The 19,837-nt window shown below is 52.9% G+C and overlaps 1 protein-coding gene across 6 annotated transcripts in view; it reads right to left on the bottom strand.

Moving 5' to 3' along the window:
- Window positions 1–2,326: 2,326 nt before the first annotated feature.
- The window catches only part of DIP2A (disco interacting protein 2 homolog A), a 107,871-nt gene continuing 90,360 nt past the window's right edge, over window positions 2,327–19,837 (bottom strand). For 4 of the 6 annotated variants that reach the window (XM_070466938.1, XM_020877162.2, XM_070466940.1 and 1 more), the window contains 13 exons: window positions 16,895–17,016; window positions 16,690–16,801; window positions 15,479–15,588; window positions 14,987–15,117; window positions 14,265–14,433; window positions 13,775–13,945; window positions 12,769–12,798; window positions 11,998–12,059; window positions 11,144–11,201; window positions 9,110–9,184; window positions 8,655–8,829; window positions 8,053–8,176; window positions 2,327–5,147 (listed from right to left, as the gene is read on the bottom strand). In XM_070466938.1, the coding sequence (XP_070323039.1) occupies window positions 4,895–5,147; window positions 8,053–8,176; window positions 8,655–8,829; window positions 9,110–9,184; window positions 11,144–11,201; window positions 11,998–12,059; window positions 12,769–12,798; window positions 13,775–13,945; window positions 14,265–14,433; window positions 14,987–15,117; window positions 15,479–15,588; window positions 16,690–16,801; window positions 16,895–17,016 (1,592 nt within the window). In that variant the 3' untranslated portion in view covers window positions 2,327–4,894. The remainder of the gene's footprint in view (window positions 5,148–8,052; window positions 8,177–8,654; window positions 8,830–9,109; window positions 9,185–11,143; window positions 11,202–11,997; window positions 12,060–12,768; window positions 12,799–13,774; window positions 13,946–14,264; window positions 14,434–14,986; window positions 15,118–15,478; window positions 15,589–16,689; window positions 16,802–16,894; window positions 17,017–19,837) is intronic. The other 2 variants (XM_070466939.1, XM_020877169.2) reach the window with 1 other exon arrangement.

Genomic DNA, 19,837 nt, shown 5'->3' with positions numbered 1-19,837 from the left:
AGTGATCTCCACTCTCTTTCCCTGACCACACTCAGCGCTGAAGCTCCATCCATTCCCAGCTGATTGCTCTACTGTTGTCAGCAATGCTCTGGGGGCATAAGCTGCTCTATAGCCTAATGACCTAATTCAGGATTTACAGAAGAGAGAGTTCCCAAGGTCAGAGTTTGAAGTTTGTTCTCAGGAGGGCTCTTCCTCGCTGTCTCATCCCCTGGTTCTCCTGCTAACTAGTTGGCCTGTAATTCAGTCTGTGTCTTCATTGACTCTATGAACCTCCTCCTAACTGCCTTTCACCACACTTGTACTGCTTTCAAGAGTGCCCTTCTGACTGACCTCCTCCATGCTCTGGTGCAAAGAAAGTCTGCTCTTTTACAAGAGGTGAGGAGTTACCTGTTTTACAGCTTGCTTCTCCCAGCAGGAAGATCTCTGAGCAGGGTTTTGGGCCCTGGAGTGAGAACAGTGGCTCCCATCTATCTGGGTGACTCCCTGGCTTCAGGAGCTAAATGCTCAGTGGAGCAGGGGTCATTAGCCTGAGGTCTTCCCAGTGTCTCTTCCCCATCTCATGAACTGGAAGGGAACCCGGCGCCCTATAGTTAGAAGCACTATGTCCCTCCCATCTCATGAGCTAGAAGGGCACCTGGCGCCCTATATAGTTATAATCATTTGCTTAAGGTGGAGACTCCATCCACTAGAGAAGAACAGAGCATGTTATCTCTCATCTGGTCTCACCCAGAACATATCTGTACCAACAGATAACTGGTGGGACAGAAGCCTGTGTCCCTGGGTCCACCTGTGTGCAGTAGACTTTCTGCTTGGCTCAGCTGAGAGGTGGGAGGGAAGGAACAGTCTTGGTTCAAACAACAGACTTGTTTTTATTACTTAACTGTCACATTTAGATGTTTCTTCATTTGTTGTATATGCTCTTACGACCATTTCCAAAAGCTTAAAATTAAATTTCCACCCATTTTGCTGGCTAGCATGTCCACAGAGTTTCTCAGCTCATCATGCCAGAAGTTGACGCTCTTTCTTTACCTTCTAATGTAAGTGAATGCTAACCACTGTGTCTGAACTTGTGTCCCACTCCATCGCAGCACAACAGCCTCCAGATGGCCTCTATCCTCTGCTCCCCTGGGGGTCGCTGCAGCACCTGGGTGCACGCCTGGAGGTCCAGCTCGCTGCTGCTGGAGTGGCCATAGGTGGCAATACACCTGTGCTCCCTCCTCCCCAAAGCTTCATCTGGCCCCTTGTGGCCCTTTTTCAACTTTTGTCTTGTGGCATCTGCAATGAACACTCATGACATGTGGCTCTTTAGTAGATATGAGAGCCTGAGAAGTAAGGTGCCCTCACTTAGCTGGCACTTAAAACTAAGGGTTAATGCCTCAGTTTCTTGCCTCACATGGCCCTGGGAAATACTTTCAAAACATCTCATGACTCATGTGGAATGGTTCTTACACTGAACCCAAAGGGCACTGCTGGATGTAGGGAAGTGGCGGGGTGGGGGGAGGGTGGGGAATTGAGGTGAGGAAAGGACTGAGCTCACCTGGGTGAGGCTGCAGGCTCTCAGACTTCCCATGGGGGGAGGGTTGTCCAGCTACCTGCTCAGACGTTTAAAGACGATTGCTCTTGAATATAAAGAGGTTTTGAAGTTTTGCATATAGTTACCTTTTAAAAGAATTCTTTATTACTGAAATTGAGTATCAACAGTGCTGAGTAATTTGCTGCGTCCGACTCTTTGCGACCCTATGGACTGTAGCCAGCCAGGCTCCTCTATCCATGGGATCTTCCAGGCAAGAATACTGGAATGGACTGCCATTTCCTACTCCAGGAGATCTTCCTGACCCAGGGATCAAACCCACTTCTCCTATGGCTCCTGCATTGGCAGGCATGTTCGTTACCTCTAGTGCCACCCGGGAAGCCAAATGAGTATCAGAGCAAAGAGGACAAATGCTATACATGGTGTTATTACACCATTATTGCATCCAGTTTAGAGGAAGTGTTTCTTCTTTAACTCAAGACCTAAAACTTATGCAGCATGATCTCAGGTAGAACGAGAATGCTCCTCTCTTCTTTTTGCACCAGCAAGTAGCATGTGCATGATTCGCCAACAACACTTGCTCTCAGGGAGAGGCCCTGGCGAGAGGGTCTGACTCTGGCAGACTCTGACAGGAAGAGGCAAACACAGGAGGTAAGTCATTCCCCCAAAGGGTTGAGCTGACCATCCTGGGACAATCTCTCCGAAACAAGTCAGCTATACTCATATGAAATTAAGTACAAGTAACCTTAGTTTGCACAAAATAATTAGTACATTTAAAAAACAAACAACACAATATTGTAAAGCAATTATCCTTCAATTAAAAATAAAAACAGAGAATCAAGATACAAATGGCCCAGTAGGAAAAGTATGGATTATACAGAGGTTCTGATCCTTAACATAAACCAGGTCCTACAAATCAATTAAAAAAAAAATAACCCTTGCACACAATAAGAACTGCCAAGTAAAGCACATCAAATGAGAAAGTAAAATGACCACAAACACAAGAAAACATATACAGCACCACTAGACAGGATAGTTATTTGACTGACAGGGATCATTTTTTATTGCCAGTGCTCTCAGGTTTCCAGGAACAGCCTCTCCACTCTGCCTGCGCCCTTCCAAGGATGGAGTGCCCACAGCTTCACCCCAGCAGAGCTGAGCCCCAGGCAGGCCGTGCATATGAACGTGCACCCATGAGGAGGCTCATGGCAGCGGGGCTGAAAGGATGCCGACAGAGCCTGTGAGGACAAGCTGCCCCCACCCGCTGTGTGACAACATGTAGAAGAATATATGTAACAGATTAAAAGTCTAATTTATTAAGTACAAAAGCTGATTATAAAAGTATATGACTGACCTAATTTTGTAAAAGTATTTTTAAAGAAAAAAATAAAACCTTGAAAGGATTTACATCAAATACTAACACACTGTCATTAACGAGAGGTAGGATTATGGGAGATTTAAATTTTATTTTTTATACTTTAATGTGCTTTGTAGATTTTATGCTTCAGCATAAATGCTTCTATATTCAGCAAAGAAAAATGCATAATAAAATACCTGCTATTTGGGGTAATTTTAAAAACCTTTTCACACATTTCAAATGGCAGAATTACAAACAGTCCATAACTTTTATTAACATAATGATATAAAAATTTTCTCTGACATACAGAATTCCCAGAGAGTAATTTTAAAACATTTTAATGCTTCTTAAAATCTTAATTTACAAGACATGTCTTACTGCCACTTACCTTTCAATACAAAAATTTTACAATGCCTGTTGCTATAAAATGACAACATAAAGGGCTGGGTGGTTCCTCTCCTACAGGCCATTCTGTTATGAGGAATATCCCTTAGTCCACTGCTAGAACCTCTGTATGTCAACCAATAAGTTACACATGTTATATACATAATTACACGAGGACTGTTCAATTCCAGTATGTTCTTACGTACCACAGGGCACGCCAAGAGCTACTGAGCACAAGCTACTTGTAGCCAAGAAAGAGACGTGAGAGTCAGCCCAGTCAGCCAGGCCTTTTTGGTGGAGAATTTTAAATGGTAAAGAATTAACAACTATTAGGCACTGATTCAGGCTAATTCCAGAAAAACCTGGCTGTTTCTAGGAAGCGTGTGATTCATAAACCTTCTGACCCACAGTCCCGACAACTCGTAACATTTTTTATTAGTGATACAAAAATACTCTGTCTTAGATTCAAGCTTCACTTTAAATTCTTAGAAGTATCTAAAGGATTTCATGTTCTCTGATTTAGATTTACTATAATATTATATCACTCAGTTTAGTTGAGTTCAAATAAAATAAGTGAACATGATTTGGCCAAATTTTACAGGCACACAACTCAGGATGTGACAGTGGCCAGCAAAGTTCTCCCGGGCCCCAGGCTGTACCACCGCTTGGGTAATCCTCAGTCCACCGGTGAGTCCACATCTACTGATGTGGAATAAAAACAGTAACTCAGTACATTTTTGGACAGCGAGAAGATCCTATACTGTGGTCATGAAAATCAGCACTTCAGCTGAACAGCAAGAAGTCAGAAACTCAGAAAGAGGTTTAAAACTCAGCGTTCCTTTATCTTTCTGAAACAGCTGCTCACCTGATGGACCCTGTCAAGGTTAGAGACGACACAGGCAGGCAGCCAGCATACCTGTGTTCAGAGAGGAAGTGTGTACGCTTGAGCCTGGTCTGGGGCCCAGAGCAGGTCGGGGGTGGGGAAGAGGGGGCCAGGCCAGGATCCTGCCCTGCCTACCAGCCTTTCTGTATTTTGCTCTTCCCTGTGAATCAGAACTGAAGCAGCTGTCCTTGGGCCTCAAACTCCTTCTGGCATAAATTCTAAGTATGACCTTGTCATTTGAAATGGTCATAAAGAGTTGAATTTTTAAAATCAAGAACTGTATTTTTAGCCTAAAAAAAGTGCAAATTCATAATACAGCAGAGGATGACACCTACAGCACCTGCAGTGCCTGCACCAGGCTTCTTCCCCAGTCACACCATCTGTTGCAATATTGACATTCATGTTTCTGTAAATGTCCCAGATGATTAAAAGGTTTTGAGTAATTCAGGAAGTGGTTTCTAGATTGAGATGGGTATGTAAGTGCGTGGGGGGGCCCTGTGCTCAGGAGCCTGGGGTCCTCTCCCCAGGGGATGCAAATGCACCCCAGCCCCTCTGATGGCTCGCGAGGCCACTTTTGGGCCGGGGCTGAATGAGCTCACGTGTTGTAGGCCACATAGATGGGGTCCAGCTGGTCAGGGCTGAGTGGACTCACGTGTTGTAGGCCATGTAGATGGCGTCCAGCTGGTTGGCTAGGAAGCCATCACGCAGGTGGGGTCCAGCTGGTTGGGGCTGAGTGGGCTCACATGTTGTAGGCCACGTAGATGGGGTCCAGCTGGTCGGCTAGGAAGCCATCACGCAGGTGCATGCGCTGCTTCTCCCCGCGGGAGTTGATGGGGATGACACCCGGATCCACGATGACCACCACACCCACCACCAGGTGGTGCTCCTCCAGCACCACGTTCGTCACCAGGGCCACCAGATCCAGCGCGTCCTGCTCCAGCCCATCCAGCTCCACCACCACCACCAGCAGGTTGGTCCACGTGAACACGGCACTGCAGGGAGAAGGCGAATGGTGTCACATGGGGCTGGGCACTGGCTTCAGGGGCCAAGGACACACAGGAAATGATGTCAGACAGAGGCCACTGAAACATCCTGAAGTAGGTTCACTGGTGTCATCCTCTGCTCAAGTCAGTTACAATTCAAAGGTTTGGCTAAGTGTGTTTCATTGGAATATCTATTCCAATTAAAGTTCTCGCCAAGAATCAAGACAAATCTGACAAAAAATGGTCCACTGGAAGACCAACCCTCTTTAGCATTCTTGCCTAGAGAACCCTAGGGACAGTATGAAAAGGCAAAAAGATATGACACCAGAAGATGAGCCCCTCCAGGTCGGAAGGAGTCCAACAGGCTACCGGGGAAGAGCAGAAGGCATTACTGAGAGCTCCAGAAAGAATAAAGCAGTGGGCCAAAGTGGAAATGAAGCTCAGTTGTGGATGGGTCTGGTGGTGAAAAGAACATCTGATGAAAGAACAATATTGCGTAGAGATCCAGAATCTTAGGTCCGTGAATCAAGGTAAATTGGAAGTGGCCAAGCAGGAGATGGCAAGAGTGAACACTGACACCGTAGGAATCAGCAAACTAAAAGGGAGGAGAACTGGTGAATTTAATTCAGATGACCACTGTATCTACTACCGTGGTCACGAATCCCTTAGAAGAAATGGAGTAGTCCTCAGAGTCAGCCAGAGTCCGAATGCAGTTGTTGCTTAGTCACTAAGTCGTGTCCAGCTCTTCATGATCCCTGGCACTGCAGTGCAGCGGGCTTCCCTGTCCTTCACTGTCTCCCAGCATTTGCTCAAACTCATGTCCACTGAGTCGGTGATGCCATCTAGCCATCTCATCCTCTGCCACCCTCTTCTCCTTCTGTCCTTAATCATTCCCAGCACCCGGGTCTTTTCTAATGAGTCGTTCTTTGCATCAGGTGGAAAAACCATAGTTCTGACTATACAGACCTTTGTCAGCTTTCCTTCAAAGGAGGAAGCATCTGTTACTGCTTCCATTTTTCCCCTCCAATTTGCTATGAACTGATGGGACCAGACGGGTTAGGGTTAGGAGAAGAGTGAAGAAGCTGGCTTAAAACTCAACATTAAAAAAACTAAGATCATGGCATCTGGTCCCATCACTTCATGGCAAATGGAAGGCGGAAAAGTGGAAACAGTGACAGACTGTATTTTCTTGGGCTCCAAAATCATAGCAGCCATGAAACTGAAAGACACTTGCTCCTTGGAGGAAAAGCTATGATAAACCTAGACAGCATATTAAAAAGCAGAGACATTGCTTTGCCAACAAAGGTCTGTATAATCAAAGCTATGGTTTTTCCAATAGTCATGTATGGATGTGAGAGCTGGACCATAAAGAAGGCTGAGCACTGAAGAATTGATGCTTCCTAACTGTGGTGCTGGAGAACACTCTTGAGAGTCCCTTGGACAGCAAGGAGATCAAACCAGTCCATCCTAAACGAAATCAACCCTGAATTCTCATTGTGATATAGTTACCTTCAGCCAGGTTGATATGTAGTCCAAGGCCCCTAAGGGGTGAGGTCCAAATTCTATCTTAGCAGCCATGCAGGCACCGTGTTAATAATTATATAGCAACAATATCTTGCTTAAAGGCATGCTTTCCTCCTCAACAGGAACTCGTTCCTTCTGGCTAATCTCAAACTGAAGTTATCTCAGGATGCCTTGGGAAAGGGTCTCGTGGAACTTTTACAATCTTGAGATATTCTTTTTACCTATTCTTAGCAGCCAACTGAAAAGTTTATAATTTTCTGCTCAAGTTAGCAACGTGGGTACTCTTTCTACCCACTTCTGATGTCTGTGACGGAAGTCTTCTCTGCTCCTTTTCAATAAACTCTATTTCTTTTTTTTTTCCATTTATTTTTATTAGTTGGAGGCTAATTACTTTACAATATTGTAGTGGTTTTTGCCATACATTGACATGAATCAGCCATGGATTTACATGTGTTCCCCATCCCGGTCCCCCCTCCCACCTCCCTCCCCACCCCATCCCTCTGGGTCTTCCCAGTGCACCAGCCCTGAGCACTTGTCTCATGCATCCAACCTGGGCTGGCGATCTGTTTCACACTTGATAATATACATGTTTCAATGCTATTCTCTCAAATCATCCCACCCTCGCCTTCTCCCACAGAGTCCAAAAGTCTCACTACAAGCCTCAAGTGGTCTCTATCATCCACCTGGCCCGGTGAGGGAATTTTTCTCCTCACAAGAGCCATGAGCTCAGGTACAGCCTACACTCTGAGGCTACATCACATCAGAACCAGTTTCAACTGGAAGGACTGATGCTGAAGCTGAAACTCTAATATTTTGGCCACCTGATGTGACGAGCTCACTCAATGAAAAAAGACCCTGATGCTGGGAAAGAACGAGGGCAGAAGGAGAAGGGGGCTACAGAGGACAAGATGGTTGGATGACATCACCGACTCAGTGGACATGAGTGTGAGCACACTCTAGGAGATAGTGGAGGACAGAGAAGCCTGGCATGCTGCAGTCCATGAGGTCACAAACAGTTGGATTCAACCTAACAACTGAACAACAAGAAAAATCAAGAATATTATTTGATATTGAAAGCTGTACTTTTCCCAATGCAACCTCCCTATAAAGTGAGGAAATCATGCGTCTTGATCATTTAAATTAGGAAATCCATGTAAACGCAGAGACATTTCAGAGTAACCGTGGGGCACTCACATTTTGCCTGTGCATCTGGGGACAGACTATTAGTTTAAGACTGATTAAGAGAAGAGGAAAAACCAAGCAAACCCAAACAAGGGGTCTCCAGTGCGTGACTCGCAGAGTGTGTCTGGGGTCTGCTCCTGGAGAGGAGGTGGCTGCCCACACGTGCACGACCGCGCCAGAGCTGCCAGCTGGTTCCCCGGGCCCTCACCATTCAGCGATGCTCCTGTGCGCACGGATCACGGACGTCTCGATGTCAATGGGGTGGTAGCGCATGCCCCTCAGCTCCAGCGTCTCGTCCAGGGACCCCACCACGTACAGCGCGTCATGTCGCTCTGCAGATGGCACAGGTCACCGCCTCAGCATGGCTCCCTGCTGAAGCCTCCTGCCGTGCGCGCCCACGTGTAAAGAGTACAGAACAACAACTCCTACTGTCTCGGAGACGAGGCAGCGGCTACAGGGGCTCCCAGAGCTCTGACTGCATCTGGCCAGCCTGCTGTGGCCGTGGACTCTGTGACCTTGGGGGGATGTATGGGGAGGCCCTGATACATGGCTGGTGAGACATGCCCATGGCTCTGCCTGGGGGGCCCAACAGCCTCTCCCAGTACCCCCACACCCTCAGCAGAGGCCAGGATCCAGGAAGAGTGAAGGAAAAGGAGCAACTTTCAGAGAAACCGTATCAGAGCACCTAAAGAACCCTGCTCCTAGGAAGGGGTGAGGTGAGCTGGCAGGAGGTCCCAAGACACTGCCTGTATGGGCTCCTAGCTGTGGCGGCCCCAGGACTGGGGGTGAGCACTGCAAAGGAGCCCTCACCTCCACTGGCATCGGTGAGCTCTGTCCTTCGAAGGAAGCCCAGGAAGCCAGTCCTCGCCCAAACGGTCTGGGTGTCTCCGAAACTCAGCCGGGCACTGAAGTGGTCGGCATGGAGCCCCTCTTCCCCGTAGACTGTGTAGTACCCGGTGGCATTGTGGGGGCTACTCACCCAGATCTGGGGCCCAGAACACAAGGGGGTCGGTCATCACAAGTGCCAGGCACCATGTGTCCCAAGACACGGCAGCACACAGTGGGGTAGGGGTAAGGCGCTTGAACTAAGTCACGACAGAGGCCCAGAGAGCAAAGAATTCTCTCCTTCAAACAAACCATTCCCCTCCGTGGACCCGAGTGAGAGCTGCAGGGCTGCAATGTATACAGTTCATCATAGAGGAAGAACGGGGAGCAACCTGCATGCACACCCAGCAGCCGGCGAGAGGTGGGGTCCCCATCCTCACCTCCCCCAGGTGCGAGTCTCCCAGGGGCCCTCTGGTCTCTGTGTGGGCGATGATGACCTTCACTCCCGGGAGAATCTGGAAGGAGAACCGTGCTGGTCAGAGGGCACGTGGCCCTCCTGACGCGAGAGTGGCAAAGACAGTGCCCTTCGAAGCTGATCTAAAGGACGTGACTCGGTTCAGAAGCCGGCCTAAATCTGACTGAATTTTAACAGAAATAAGAGCTTTTAATAAATAAAAATAAACTGTGACTCTTAGCAAGATCACCCAGCTCCTGAGAATGAACTCTACTCTGGATGCTGGGAGGGGAGGAGGGCATCTTTCCCTGAGGACTCTCTCAGGCTCTTGAGGGCAGGGAGTCCAAACACAGCTTTGCTGGGCCTCCACCCGGCCCCAGAGTATCTGGTTCTGGAAGGAGACCTGGCCACCAAGAGGTATTCCTGCCCCCAGACTTGGGGCTCCATGCCCACCAGAGGCTGTGGAGAAGGCTGGGGGAGGGTGCTTCACGTCCAGCACCCCCACCTGGGGCCTGGGGCCCCACTGGACCTCGGACTGCTGGGACCTGGGACTACACTGGCTGCTTCTGAATATCTATTCTGTGTCCTTAGTTTCCCTGGGTATAAAACACGAGATGATGGTGGAGATTTCCAGCAGGTGGGAGAGAGGCGAGGGGTCATGGAAGGCAGGTCAGGCTCTGTTGCCCATGGGATGCTGCTGAGCCTCTGACCTCTCCCCATGTTACCAACCTGGACCCTGAGGACCCAGAGCTCTTCCCAGAACCCCAGTACATCAGGCGCAAGTTATTGTAACAGAAATACTGGGGAGGGGGGAAAGTCCATAAAAACTGAGTGCAGAGCCACATGTGATAGGAAAAAAATGTACCAGAAAGAATTAAGAACTGCTTTGAGAAAAACCACCATGTTTACAGAAAGGACAATGAAGATGGCAGTGGGACATGTCTGTGCACCCAGGGAAGGGTGGGGGAGCCCGGGACCATCTCCAGCCCCCAGCCCCTCCCTCCGACACCCACACACTGCCTCCTTTCCTCTAGTCCGTGAAGCTCCAGCCACACTGGCCTCTCTGTGGCCCCAGGACCTTCACACCAGCTGAGCCTGCTCCCCACGCCCCTGCTCCTCCTCTGGGGCCGCCCTCAGGGGGTGCACAGCCTTTACTAGCTCCTCTCCCACACTCACCCGGGCTCGCTCAGTGCTGCCCCTGCTGCCCTGTCTCTCTCTGGGCACAGCCTCCTGAGGCAGGCACGCGCACAGCCTGTGTGAGCAGGGCCGGGAGCTGTGCTGGCTCTGCTCTGCCGCGCGGCCCCCTCAAGTCCCTCCCCCTTCACCCTGCCTGACCGCTCCTGGGAGCCTTCTTCCTTCCTCCGAACCTCCCCTGGTTCTGAAGATGCCTGCTCTCCTGGGTCTATGCCTGCTGAGCCCTCGTGGTGGCCCAGTCTTTCTCTGGGTGCCCTTGGGTGGCCTCAGGGCCCCACCACCTAAGCCCCTGCACAGCTCCTGCGCTGGAACCAGGCCTGGGCTGCTTTAATGCTGAACTGCCACTGGGGATACTGCCTGGCTGTCACCTGAGCCAGGGGAGAAGCTCTTCCAGGCCCCAGGGGGCTGCTCCAGACCGCACAAAGGCACCAGGGCCTCAAGACCCAGCAATGCTGTTCCTGCAGGTCTGCATCTGAGGTCCTCCCTCTGGGCTGGAGCTCAGATGTGGACAGAAAGATGTAGAGAGTGGGTGAGAGTGTGTGTGCATGTACGTGTGTGTGCGTATGTGTGTGAGTGTGTGTGTATGGGTGTGTGAGTGTATGTGTGCATGAGTCTGTATGTGTCTGTGTATGTGTGCCTATATGTGAGGATGTGTAAGTGTGTCTGAGCGTGTGTGCCTGTGTATGTGATTGTGTGAATGCATGTGAGTATGTGTGTCTGTGTGTGTGTGCGAGTGTGTATGTGTGTGTGTGTGTGTGTATGCAAGGAGGTGAGGCCAGCCGGACCTCAGGGGACATAAGCTGGAAGCCAAGCCCCACGCCACTACCTTTCCAGACTCAGTCAATGGCAGACTGTGCGGAGAACCCCGTTCCACCAGACGTACCCTATAAATGAACAAGGAAAACAAATAAAATTGACTACACAGACAACAATCTCTAAAGAAGGCAACTCATAAGGTAATCAGAATTGATTAGCACTGTGACGGCCAGTCCCATGACGACAGCCAAGCCTTTAGCCGTCGATCATGATCTTGCTGTGACCTTGGGACAGTGACTTCAGGTGCCTGGCTCAACTAGCAGCGCTCAGGACAGGAGCCCCTGGCCAGCTGGCCTCGCCCTCCAGGAAGGTCCAACATGGTTTCCCTCAAGCTGAATGTGAGGGTCAGAACCAGGATCTGGCTCTAAAGCTGGGAGGGACCCAGACCTGTAGGCACACACACCGTGGCCCCCAGGACACATCTGCTGACAGGATGCCTACATCCTGCCTGGAGACGGGTCTTCTTGTTTTTTACCCATAAAAATCCAAGTGTCAAATGCTCGGTCACTCTTGGAAGGTCGTTCCCCTCCTGGTCGTGGAAATGACTGATTAAAGGAGGACATGGTGAGACTTCCCTGTGGTCCAGTGGTTAAGAATCCTCCTGCCCATGCAGGGGCCATGGGTTCCACCCCTGGTTCGGGAAGATCCCACATGCTGAGGGGCAACTAAGGCCATGTGCCACAACTACTGAGCCCAAGCACCTAGAGCCTGTGCCCTGCAACTAGAGAAGCCACTGCAATGAGAAGCCTGAGCACTGCAGTGAAGACGTGGTGCAGCCAATAAATAAATAAAATAACTTATTTTAAAAAGGAAGGACACAGTGAGCAGGGGAGGGCCAGGCTGAAGGGGGCCGGGGGCTGTTACCTGTCATGGCGCAGTGCCCGCATGTCCACATAGACAGTTGTGGGGTCTGGGCCGGCTGTGCCCTGCAAGGGGAGCAGAGGAACGTTCACTCAAACCTCCCGCCCACTGTTTCCAGGGGTGTGGCATGCACACAGGCACAGTTCCTCCCAGCCAGGGGGCGCGGGTGGGGGCAGAAGGCAACTGCTCTGCCCTCAGCAGGCGTCTGCCTTCCTCCAAACACCTACAAGACTTGCTGACGTGGCGGGAAACCTCCCCCAGCACTGAAGGGAGAGATCAAGTCAAACAATCTCACATTTCAGTCCCAACAGCTTCGATTCCCACCGGTCCCTGAGAAAACACCACCGTGGGTTTGGGGGCATGTCCCTGAGCCGTGCTTGCTCGGACCTAATTCTCTGAGGGCTGAGCACAGTGCGGCCCCTCCAGGGGCGAGGCCTCAGCAGGATGCTCAATGATGTTGCCACTCCGCTCCTCTCACCTGACACCTGACGTTGGCCCTGACAGAGGACAGCCCGTCCCTTCTGTTAGACATTGAACGTCAAACTACACCGACACTCTGCCCCAACACCATCCTCTGGCGATCCCAGACAACGTCACCGACGTCTGTCCTGGAATGAAGACGGCTCTTCCTCCAGAGGCAGCAGACTGTGAATGCTAAATACTTCTGAAACTACTCTGCTCTTAAACTCGTTTTTACAAAGGAGAGAGACCACGAGAGGCCACGTGGACTCACAGAAGCACAGAGGCACCTCGAGGTCGAGGTCAAGGTCATACCTGCTCAGCCAGCTTTCCCAGCCTGTTGGGCTGACAGACACAAAGGAGGCCAGCAGAGCGAGACAGGGAAGAGACGCCACAGGAAACACAAACAGAGAGCACAGGCACGTGAGGAAGGAGCTGAGAGAGAGCAAAACGCATCACTGCATCTCGAAGCGCACACAGCAACAGCCAGGAAGGAGGACCGGCTCCCAGACGCTGAGCGGACACAGGGCTGCGCTTACGGCCACCACCCCCACACCACCCGTCGAGGTGCAGCGGCACCATCGACATCAGGAGGGATTTCCCGAGGGACCCATCCACTTCTTCCCGCCACTCGGTAAGGGTCCAAGCGAGACCTGGACGGTCAGCCATCTATACTGTGGAGAGGGTGTCTCAGGAACTGGACAACAGGACACTGATCTCCCCAGTCCAGACACGCCCTGCGCCCGGCAGGCATTGGTCAGGACTGGGGCTGGGGGACGAGGGACTGTGGTTCTCCTGAGGCCTTTCCTCCCAACAACCCTGAATGCGGGAGCAGGTGCATGCAATGCATTTTAGAAAGAACAGGGATTGAGATACTAGCCTGGAAAAGAGCCCCAGGCCCCTGAAGAAGCAGAATACCACTGCTATAATGAGTTGTTCTGAAATTTTGTTTCCTTTTAAAAAGTAAAATACCTCAGTGTTTCAAGAATGAATTTAGGGCAATATAAATTATCACACTCATTAATGTTTCCATTTAAAATTGCCAGGTGTCTTACAAAGCAATAAATTTAATCTTGCTTTAGAATATTAGTTACATACTGTATCCAGCTTATAAATTCCTCTCCGTAATTGTCACTTTTCGAAAACTTGCCCTTTTTCCAAATAAGCCTTTGTTCATCAAGAACAGAATCTTTTTTAAACGAAAATGCTCAGTTCTCAAAGCCATATTTAGAAAATGCAAAAGGCTGGAGGGCAGAAGGGACCAGAGGATAGGGCAGCGCAGGGTGTGCACAGGCGCCCAGAGGAAGCCCCGCTGCCTTACCTGGAGGCAGATGGCCACGTTGACCCTGCAGCCGAACGTGGTGCTCACGGCGCGTGCGGGCAGGCCCAGGTCTCTGAACAGCTTGGAGAAGGACTGTGTGAGCGCGATTCTGGGCCGCTCCTCAGCCACCACCATGCAGGTGCGCACACACGACAGGTTCACGCCCTTCATCTGCGGGAGGAGCGCGTGTGCCACGCCTGCATCTGCGCTCAAGGGCCGAACCGCACGGAACCCCAGCCCCTGGGGTCTGCGCCTCTGCGCCCCCACACCCGTCCTCCGCCGCGACACTCCAGCCCCAGGCCCTGGGGACCACTAGGCCTCAGACCACTAGACCCCAGAAGAAGGGAGGGGCCGCTGCAGGAGCTCCGCAGGTATGCGTGGGGGTGGAGCTCTCAGCGCAGGGCAGGGCCCCCTGGGAGGGTTTTCTGTCTCCAGCCCCCTCTTCCCTCCGGAACTGGCCCTGGGGGCTCTCCAGGCCCCCCGCACTCACTCTGAGCGCCGCCGTCTGCGCGCCCAGGCCCCGGGCGCACATCTCCATCACGGAGTAGGAGCAGAAGGTGACGCGCGCCTTGTACTGGCTGACGGCCCACAGCCACAGGGACACGTTGGTCTCCAGCTCCGGCGGGGGCACCAGTACCGACTGGTGTCCCGAGTAGACGCTGGGGCAGCGACGGGGCGGGTCAGCACCGCATCCCGCCCCTCAGGGATCTGCCCCTCCAGGCAGAGTGCCCCTCCTGCTCTGCTCACCCGCCCGTGGGACGCAGGTCCCCCCGACCCACATTCAAGGACCCGGGGTCACTGTGAGGGGCCCGCTGCGGGCAGGGCTGGCTTCTCCTCCTGAAGATGGGTCCCTACTTCCCTGTCCTGGATGGAATGGTAGTAACAGAGAGTGTGCATTTAATAAAAATGCACTTTTACCCTTTAACTCAATTTCAGACCCACACTCCAGCCACTCACACATGTATCCTCTGCTTCCTGGACCCTTAACAATGTATCTCAGAGATATGGGTGGGGGGGGAACTTTAGAGAAGCAATTCAGCTAGCAGGTGGTAAGGAGGAGTGGGTGGAGCTGTACCTGCACACCCACAGTCCACCCCCCTGTACACTCACCCTCTACTCACCTGACACCAACCTTCCACTCACCTGCACATCCACCCTTCACCCACCTGCACACCCACCCTCCACCCACCCGCACATCCACCTTCCACCCACCTGCAGAGACACCACAGGGCGAAGCCGAGGCCACAGTAGGGGTCGAGGCAGATGGCGATCTGCCTGGACGGGTACAGCTCACACTGCAGCTTGATGGAGCGGCACAGGGCACTGGTGGCCGCATGCGACATCTGAAGGAGTAAAAGCCACATGCACCAAAAGATCCCCAGGAATGCACGCTAAAAACCTTCTAGGCGAGACTTCAGGGCAATAAAGAATTTTAACAGAGCTTTTGGTGACAGACTCATCCAAGCCACTTGGTTGTTGAGGCCAGAGTCATGAATCAGAAAGTTTAGGTATCACCATAAAACATCAAGACATGCATTACTCTTCAGGCTAACCTGATTTGGGGGTTTATTGATATTTAACACAAACTTTGAGGAGCAAAACTGCTGCTTCCAGCTCTGGGAGGAAGAAGGGCCTGCAGAGACCCGCATCAGCACCCTCTGTGTCAGGGATGAAGCGGACGGGGGCTCCAGCCAGAGGACCTACCTTCACACCTGCCAGGATCCCTGTCGTTGACACGCTGAAGTCCAAGTACGCGAGCACATCCGGGGACGGGGGCCTGAAGATGCTGGCCACCTTCTTCTTGGGTATGTCATCTGGGGACCAGGAGACACAGGTGGTAGGGGTGCCACTTCAGTGCTCGCAGGCAAAGGGGAGCAGGGAGCTCAGAGCACAGGTCAGGCTGCATGTGCACATGGGGGAGGCCACGTGGAGAGGACCCTCGCTAACCACACTGAGTGTGTGGCGGCTGACAGTGGGTGTGGTGGACACAGACGGGAGAAGGCAGCCCGTGAGAGCCCTCCCAGGACCTCGGAGGAGCAGAGACTCAGCTGGGTCCCGGAGCCTGTGATGAGCCAGGCTCACTGCCACTTCTGCGCAGTGAGCACTGAGAAGTTGGGTCAAGCTCCCTCACCCAACTTCATCCCACTCCCTCAGGACCACGGGGCACAGCGCTGGCCATGCACAGGTGGGCACAGGTGAGGTGGGGCAGGGAGCGAGTGAGGCAACAGGACTCCTTCGAGCCTGTTTGCCCCGAGCCCACCCCAGACCCCCTGCCACCAGCTGCCCGGGCCAGCTCCCAGAGCCTATAGTGGTATCAAGCAGGTGGTCATGGACACATGGTCCTAAACCTCCTCTTGTGGGCGGTGCCCTGGTGGGTAAGGACAGGCAGCCACACCCACAGGCATGATGGGGAAGGAGGGACCCTGTCTGTTCGCCAGCAGGCACCTGTGTGGCCGTGTACCCTGAATTCCCCACAGAGCCTGCAGAAAGCGGCTGGTCTGGGGTGTCCTGACAGGGAGGGGCTGGGACCCTCTCAACCCTCAGGCTGACCCAGCAGGCCCAGGCAGAGGGCCCATGTGACTCTCCTGGCAACCCGGCAGGGGTATGCACTGTGGAAGCGGTCTGGTCCCCACAACTGCCCACTGCTGCGTGCAGCAAGGCGCTGAGTGCAGCAGGAGGCGTCTGTCTACAGGCTCATGGCCTCGGAAGGACCTCTGCTCCCCACTGGCCACCCTCCACTCTGGGCACCTGCTTTAGGCTCGAGGTGCTGGATGGGCTGCCAGTACCCCACTGGCCAGGCTCCTCTCACCACCTACTCAAGCTTCCTCACCCAGCTTCTGTGTTTGGGTGGTGACAGCGCAATCCCTGCAACAAAGGAAGGAGACGGCTGATCCTAAGGGGCAGCACACACACACCTGTGTCCAGAATGGTCGGCCAGGTCCTGGCGTCCACGGTGGCCGCTGCTTCTTTGGACCTGAGCAGCCGCATGATGGCCTGCGTGGTGAGCACGCACGCAGACTTGCTGACCTGCAGGACGCAGGGTTGAGGGCACAGCTGAGACAGCGCCTGGGAGCACACCGCACTCAGGCCCACCACAGTCAGGCCGCGATGCCAACCTACCTCCACAATCATTTTGACAGTAGGAAGTGTGGTGGCGAGGTTCTGGGGGTGTGGGGGCCGCACGGTGACAGGCACGCAGCCGCAGTACAGGCAGCCGTAGAAGGCAGCAATGAGGTCCACCCCTGGGGAGACACGATCAGAGGGTGTCAGCGGGTCAAAGGCAGCCCCAAATGTCCAGGCTGTGGGTCCACCTACTGTGTGTGAACAACACCACCCTCCTCGCACCACAGCGTGCACCCCAAACAGCTCTGTTGGGAGGGACAGGTCGCCCCGGCCCAGATCCAAGGAGACAAGGGGGTGGGTGGGGTGCAGCCATAGCCCAAAGGAGCCCGTGGCGGACGGGAGGCCCAGGCCTCGTGGAGCAGCGCGTTCTGCCCTCCGGGGCAGTCTGTAGGTGGGTGGGTGAGGCTGGCAGGACACTCTGAAGGTGAGCTGCCCACCCCAGAAACGCCACACCTCCTCCTTGCAGCTCCACCCTAACGTGGGGGCTAGTCCTTCCCTGGGGAGACCTACACCCGCAGGGAGGGGCCAGGATGTCCCTGCCCTGCTCTCAATCTCTCAACACAATGTGGGACCACTCACAGCTCCTTCAACTCGTCTATGTATTTAAAATTCTCTGTAATTAAAACCAGGGGGAACCGAACCACACTTAAAATCTAGCTTTCCCATTTTGACCTCATTCATACTTAAGACCACCTGCACCCCACACCCTGAAGACACTGCCCTCAACTGAGACAAGGCCTTGCCTGGCATCACTAGGCTACAAAACATCAGGCTCAGGCTGTTTTGATTCCTGAGTCAAACTAAATATGCAGTGTTTGACCCAGCTCGTGGGTTTCACCACACTACAAGCCCCGATGCTCCAACAGGGCCAGGGGCGCTCAGTGTGGTCACTGTTACGGCCCAGGCTCCCCCACCAGGGACCAGCCATCCTCACTGTGCCTGTGGGCAGCTCAGGGGACAGATGAGCTGACAGGCAGGCTGACATGTGCGAGCATCCTCACACCAGCACGGCCACCCTGCCCAACGCGCCACACAGAAAGCACCGCCAGCAGCTCGAACCCTTGAGCTCATGCAGCTCCTGCTATCCCCTGCCTGCACCCCACTTCCTGCAGCTCCTGCAGGGTCACACACCCCTCACAGGAGATGCACACCAGGTCCTATGTGCACCTGCAAACACCTGCCCCCTCCCACCTCGAGCAGGGTGTGGTCTGCCCTCCAGCTGTCAATCACACTCTCCTCCTGCTACGAAGTTTTTAAAATGTACACTCAGACCTTCACCATGCACTATCACTTTTTACGAATAGCGTCAAAAATGCCCCAAAGCAGAGAGCAGCATCAGGCCCCCATCCGTCTTTCCTCCTTTCCTCCTGTCACTTCAGCATGTCCACCCGCCCCCTCCCCAGCCTGCCCGTGTGTCCCCCGTGCCTCCTCTCGGTCAGTGGTGCGTGCCCTGCACTGCGTCCAAGGATAAGGAAAGAATGGGAACTGCCATCAGTTCTGGACAAAAATGACCTCACACTCCTGGAACTGGAACCAGCAGGAGTAACTGCGATGCCAGTGGGAATCCTGGAGCATCCACGTCACCTAGCATCTGTGTCAAGAAATCAGCCAGGCTCTGTGTGGGAAGAACTCCACAGCAGCCCCGGGATTTTACCAGCAGAGAAAGTGCCCAGCACAAGTCACGTCCCAGCAGACACGCTGAAGGGAGACGGTGCTGCAGGGCTGGGTTCCCAGGAGTGGCACCGAGGACACATGAAGGAAGCCATCACGCAGGAGACCTGGGTCTCAGAGAACAGCCCCCAAAACAGGACTCCGGCATTCCAGAAGCAGGAAAAAGATGAAGAAAAGGCAGTAACGAGAAAGAACATTCTCCTGAGATGAGGATTAAGTGGATAAGAAAGTGAGAGAGGACCCAGACCCGGGTATTTCCTTGTAAAACTCCTGAGCTGGAACCAACAAGCTTCCAAGTGAAAGGACCACAAACACAGGAAGTGGGGAGGGGAGGGGAGGGGAGGGCGGTGATCATCCCCTGTAACCCTGTGGAAGCACTTGCAGAAACCTGGGATTCCTGGCTCAGGGAAGGACAGGTTGCCACTGAAAAGTGCAGGGTCTTCTGAGTGCCCCTCACCTGGGCGCCAGACACAGGAGAGAAACTGCCAGGACTGAAACCCCAAGATGAGACAGGAGAGGACAGGGCAGAGGGGCAGGAGAGTCAGAGCAGCACCCAGCAGGCGGAACAGAGTTGCCGCAAGGACGGGGTGTCGGGCTGCACTGGGCAGCCGGGGCTGGAGGCAGTCGGGGAGGATCTGGAGCCCTTAGGGGCATGGCCATCCTGATCAGGGAGGTCCCGGAGGAGGTTGTCTTGTCCCCACCCCTGTGGGTCTGATCAGAGAGCAGCTGAGGACTTGGGACCAGCAATCCAGCCCAGCTTGGGACAGCCCATGGCAGGGCAGAGAAGGAGAAAGGAGAAGGGAGGCTCCCTGACCGTGGCCAAGTCCCACACAAGGTACAAGAAAAAGAACCAGAGGTCGATCATCATCTGTCCAGACAAAGCAGATAAGAACTGCAGCCCTTTTAGCATGTGCTAAGATGCAATACATTAAGAAAATGATACAAGATATAAGAGAATGACCGAAATGAGAAATAAACAAATGAGGAAAGAACTAGAAGTTATTTTAAAAAACAATTCAGAAATGGAGATGGAACTGGAAGGAGCCCAAGAGCAAACAAGACAGGGACACAGAGAAGGTGGAAAATGGCAGAGAAGAGCTAACACGCGCGATGGGAGCAGCAAGGAGAAAGAACGCCAAGACGATCCAAGCAAGGGAAGAGAGAACACTCTGTGATTCGAGAAAGCTCCCCCGAGATTAGAAGGCAGGCTTGCAGCTTGGTATTCAAAGGCACTTGACACATCCTGTGGCCCAGCCTGGAGGAAGGGTG

Source organism: Odocoileus virginianus, chromosome 4, assembly GCF_023699985.2.
Source record: "Odocoileus virginianus isolate 20LAN1187 ecotype Illinois chromosome 4, Ovbor_1.2, whole genome shotgun sequence".
Taxonomy (NCBI): domain Eukaryota; kingdom Metazoa; phylum Chordata; class Mammalia; order Artiodactyla; family Cervidae; genus Odocoileus; species Odocoileus virginianus.
The sequence above is the reverse complement of the archived record's forward strand: the minus strand, read 5'-3'. Positions and strand labels throughout refer to the sequence as shown.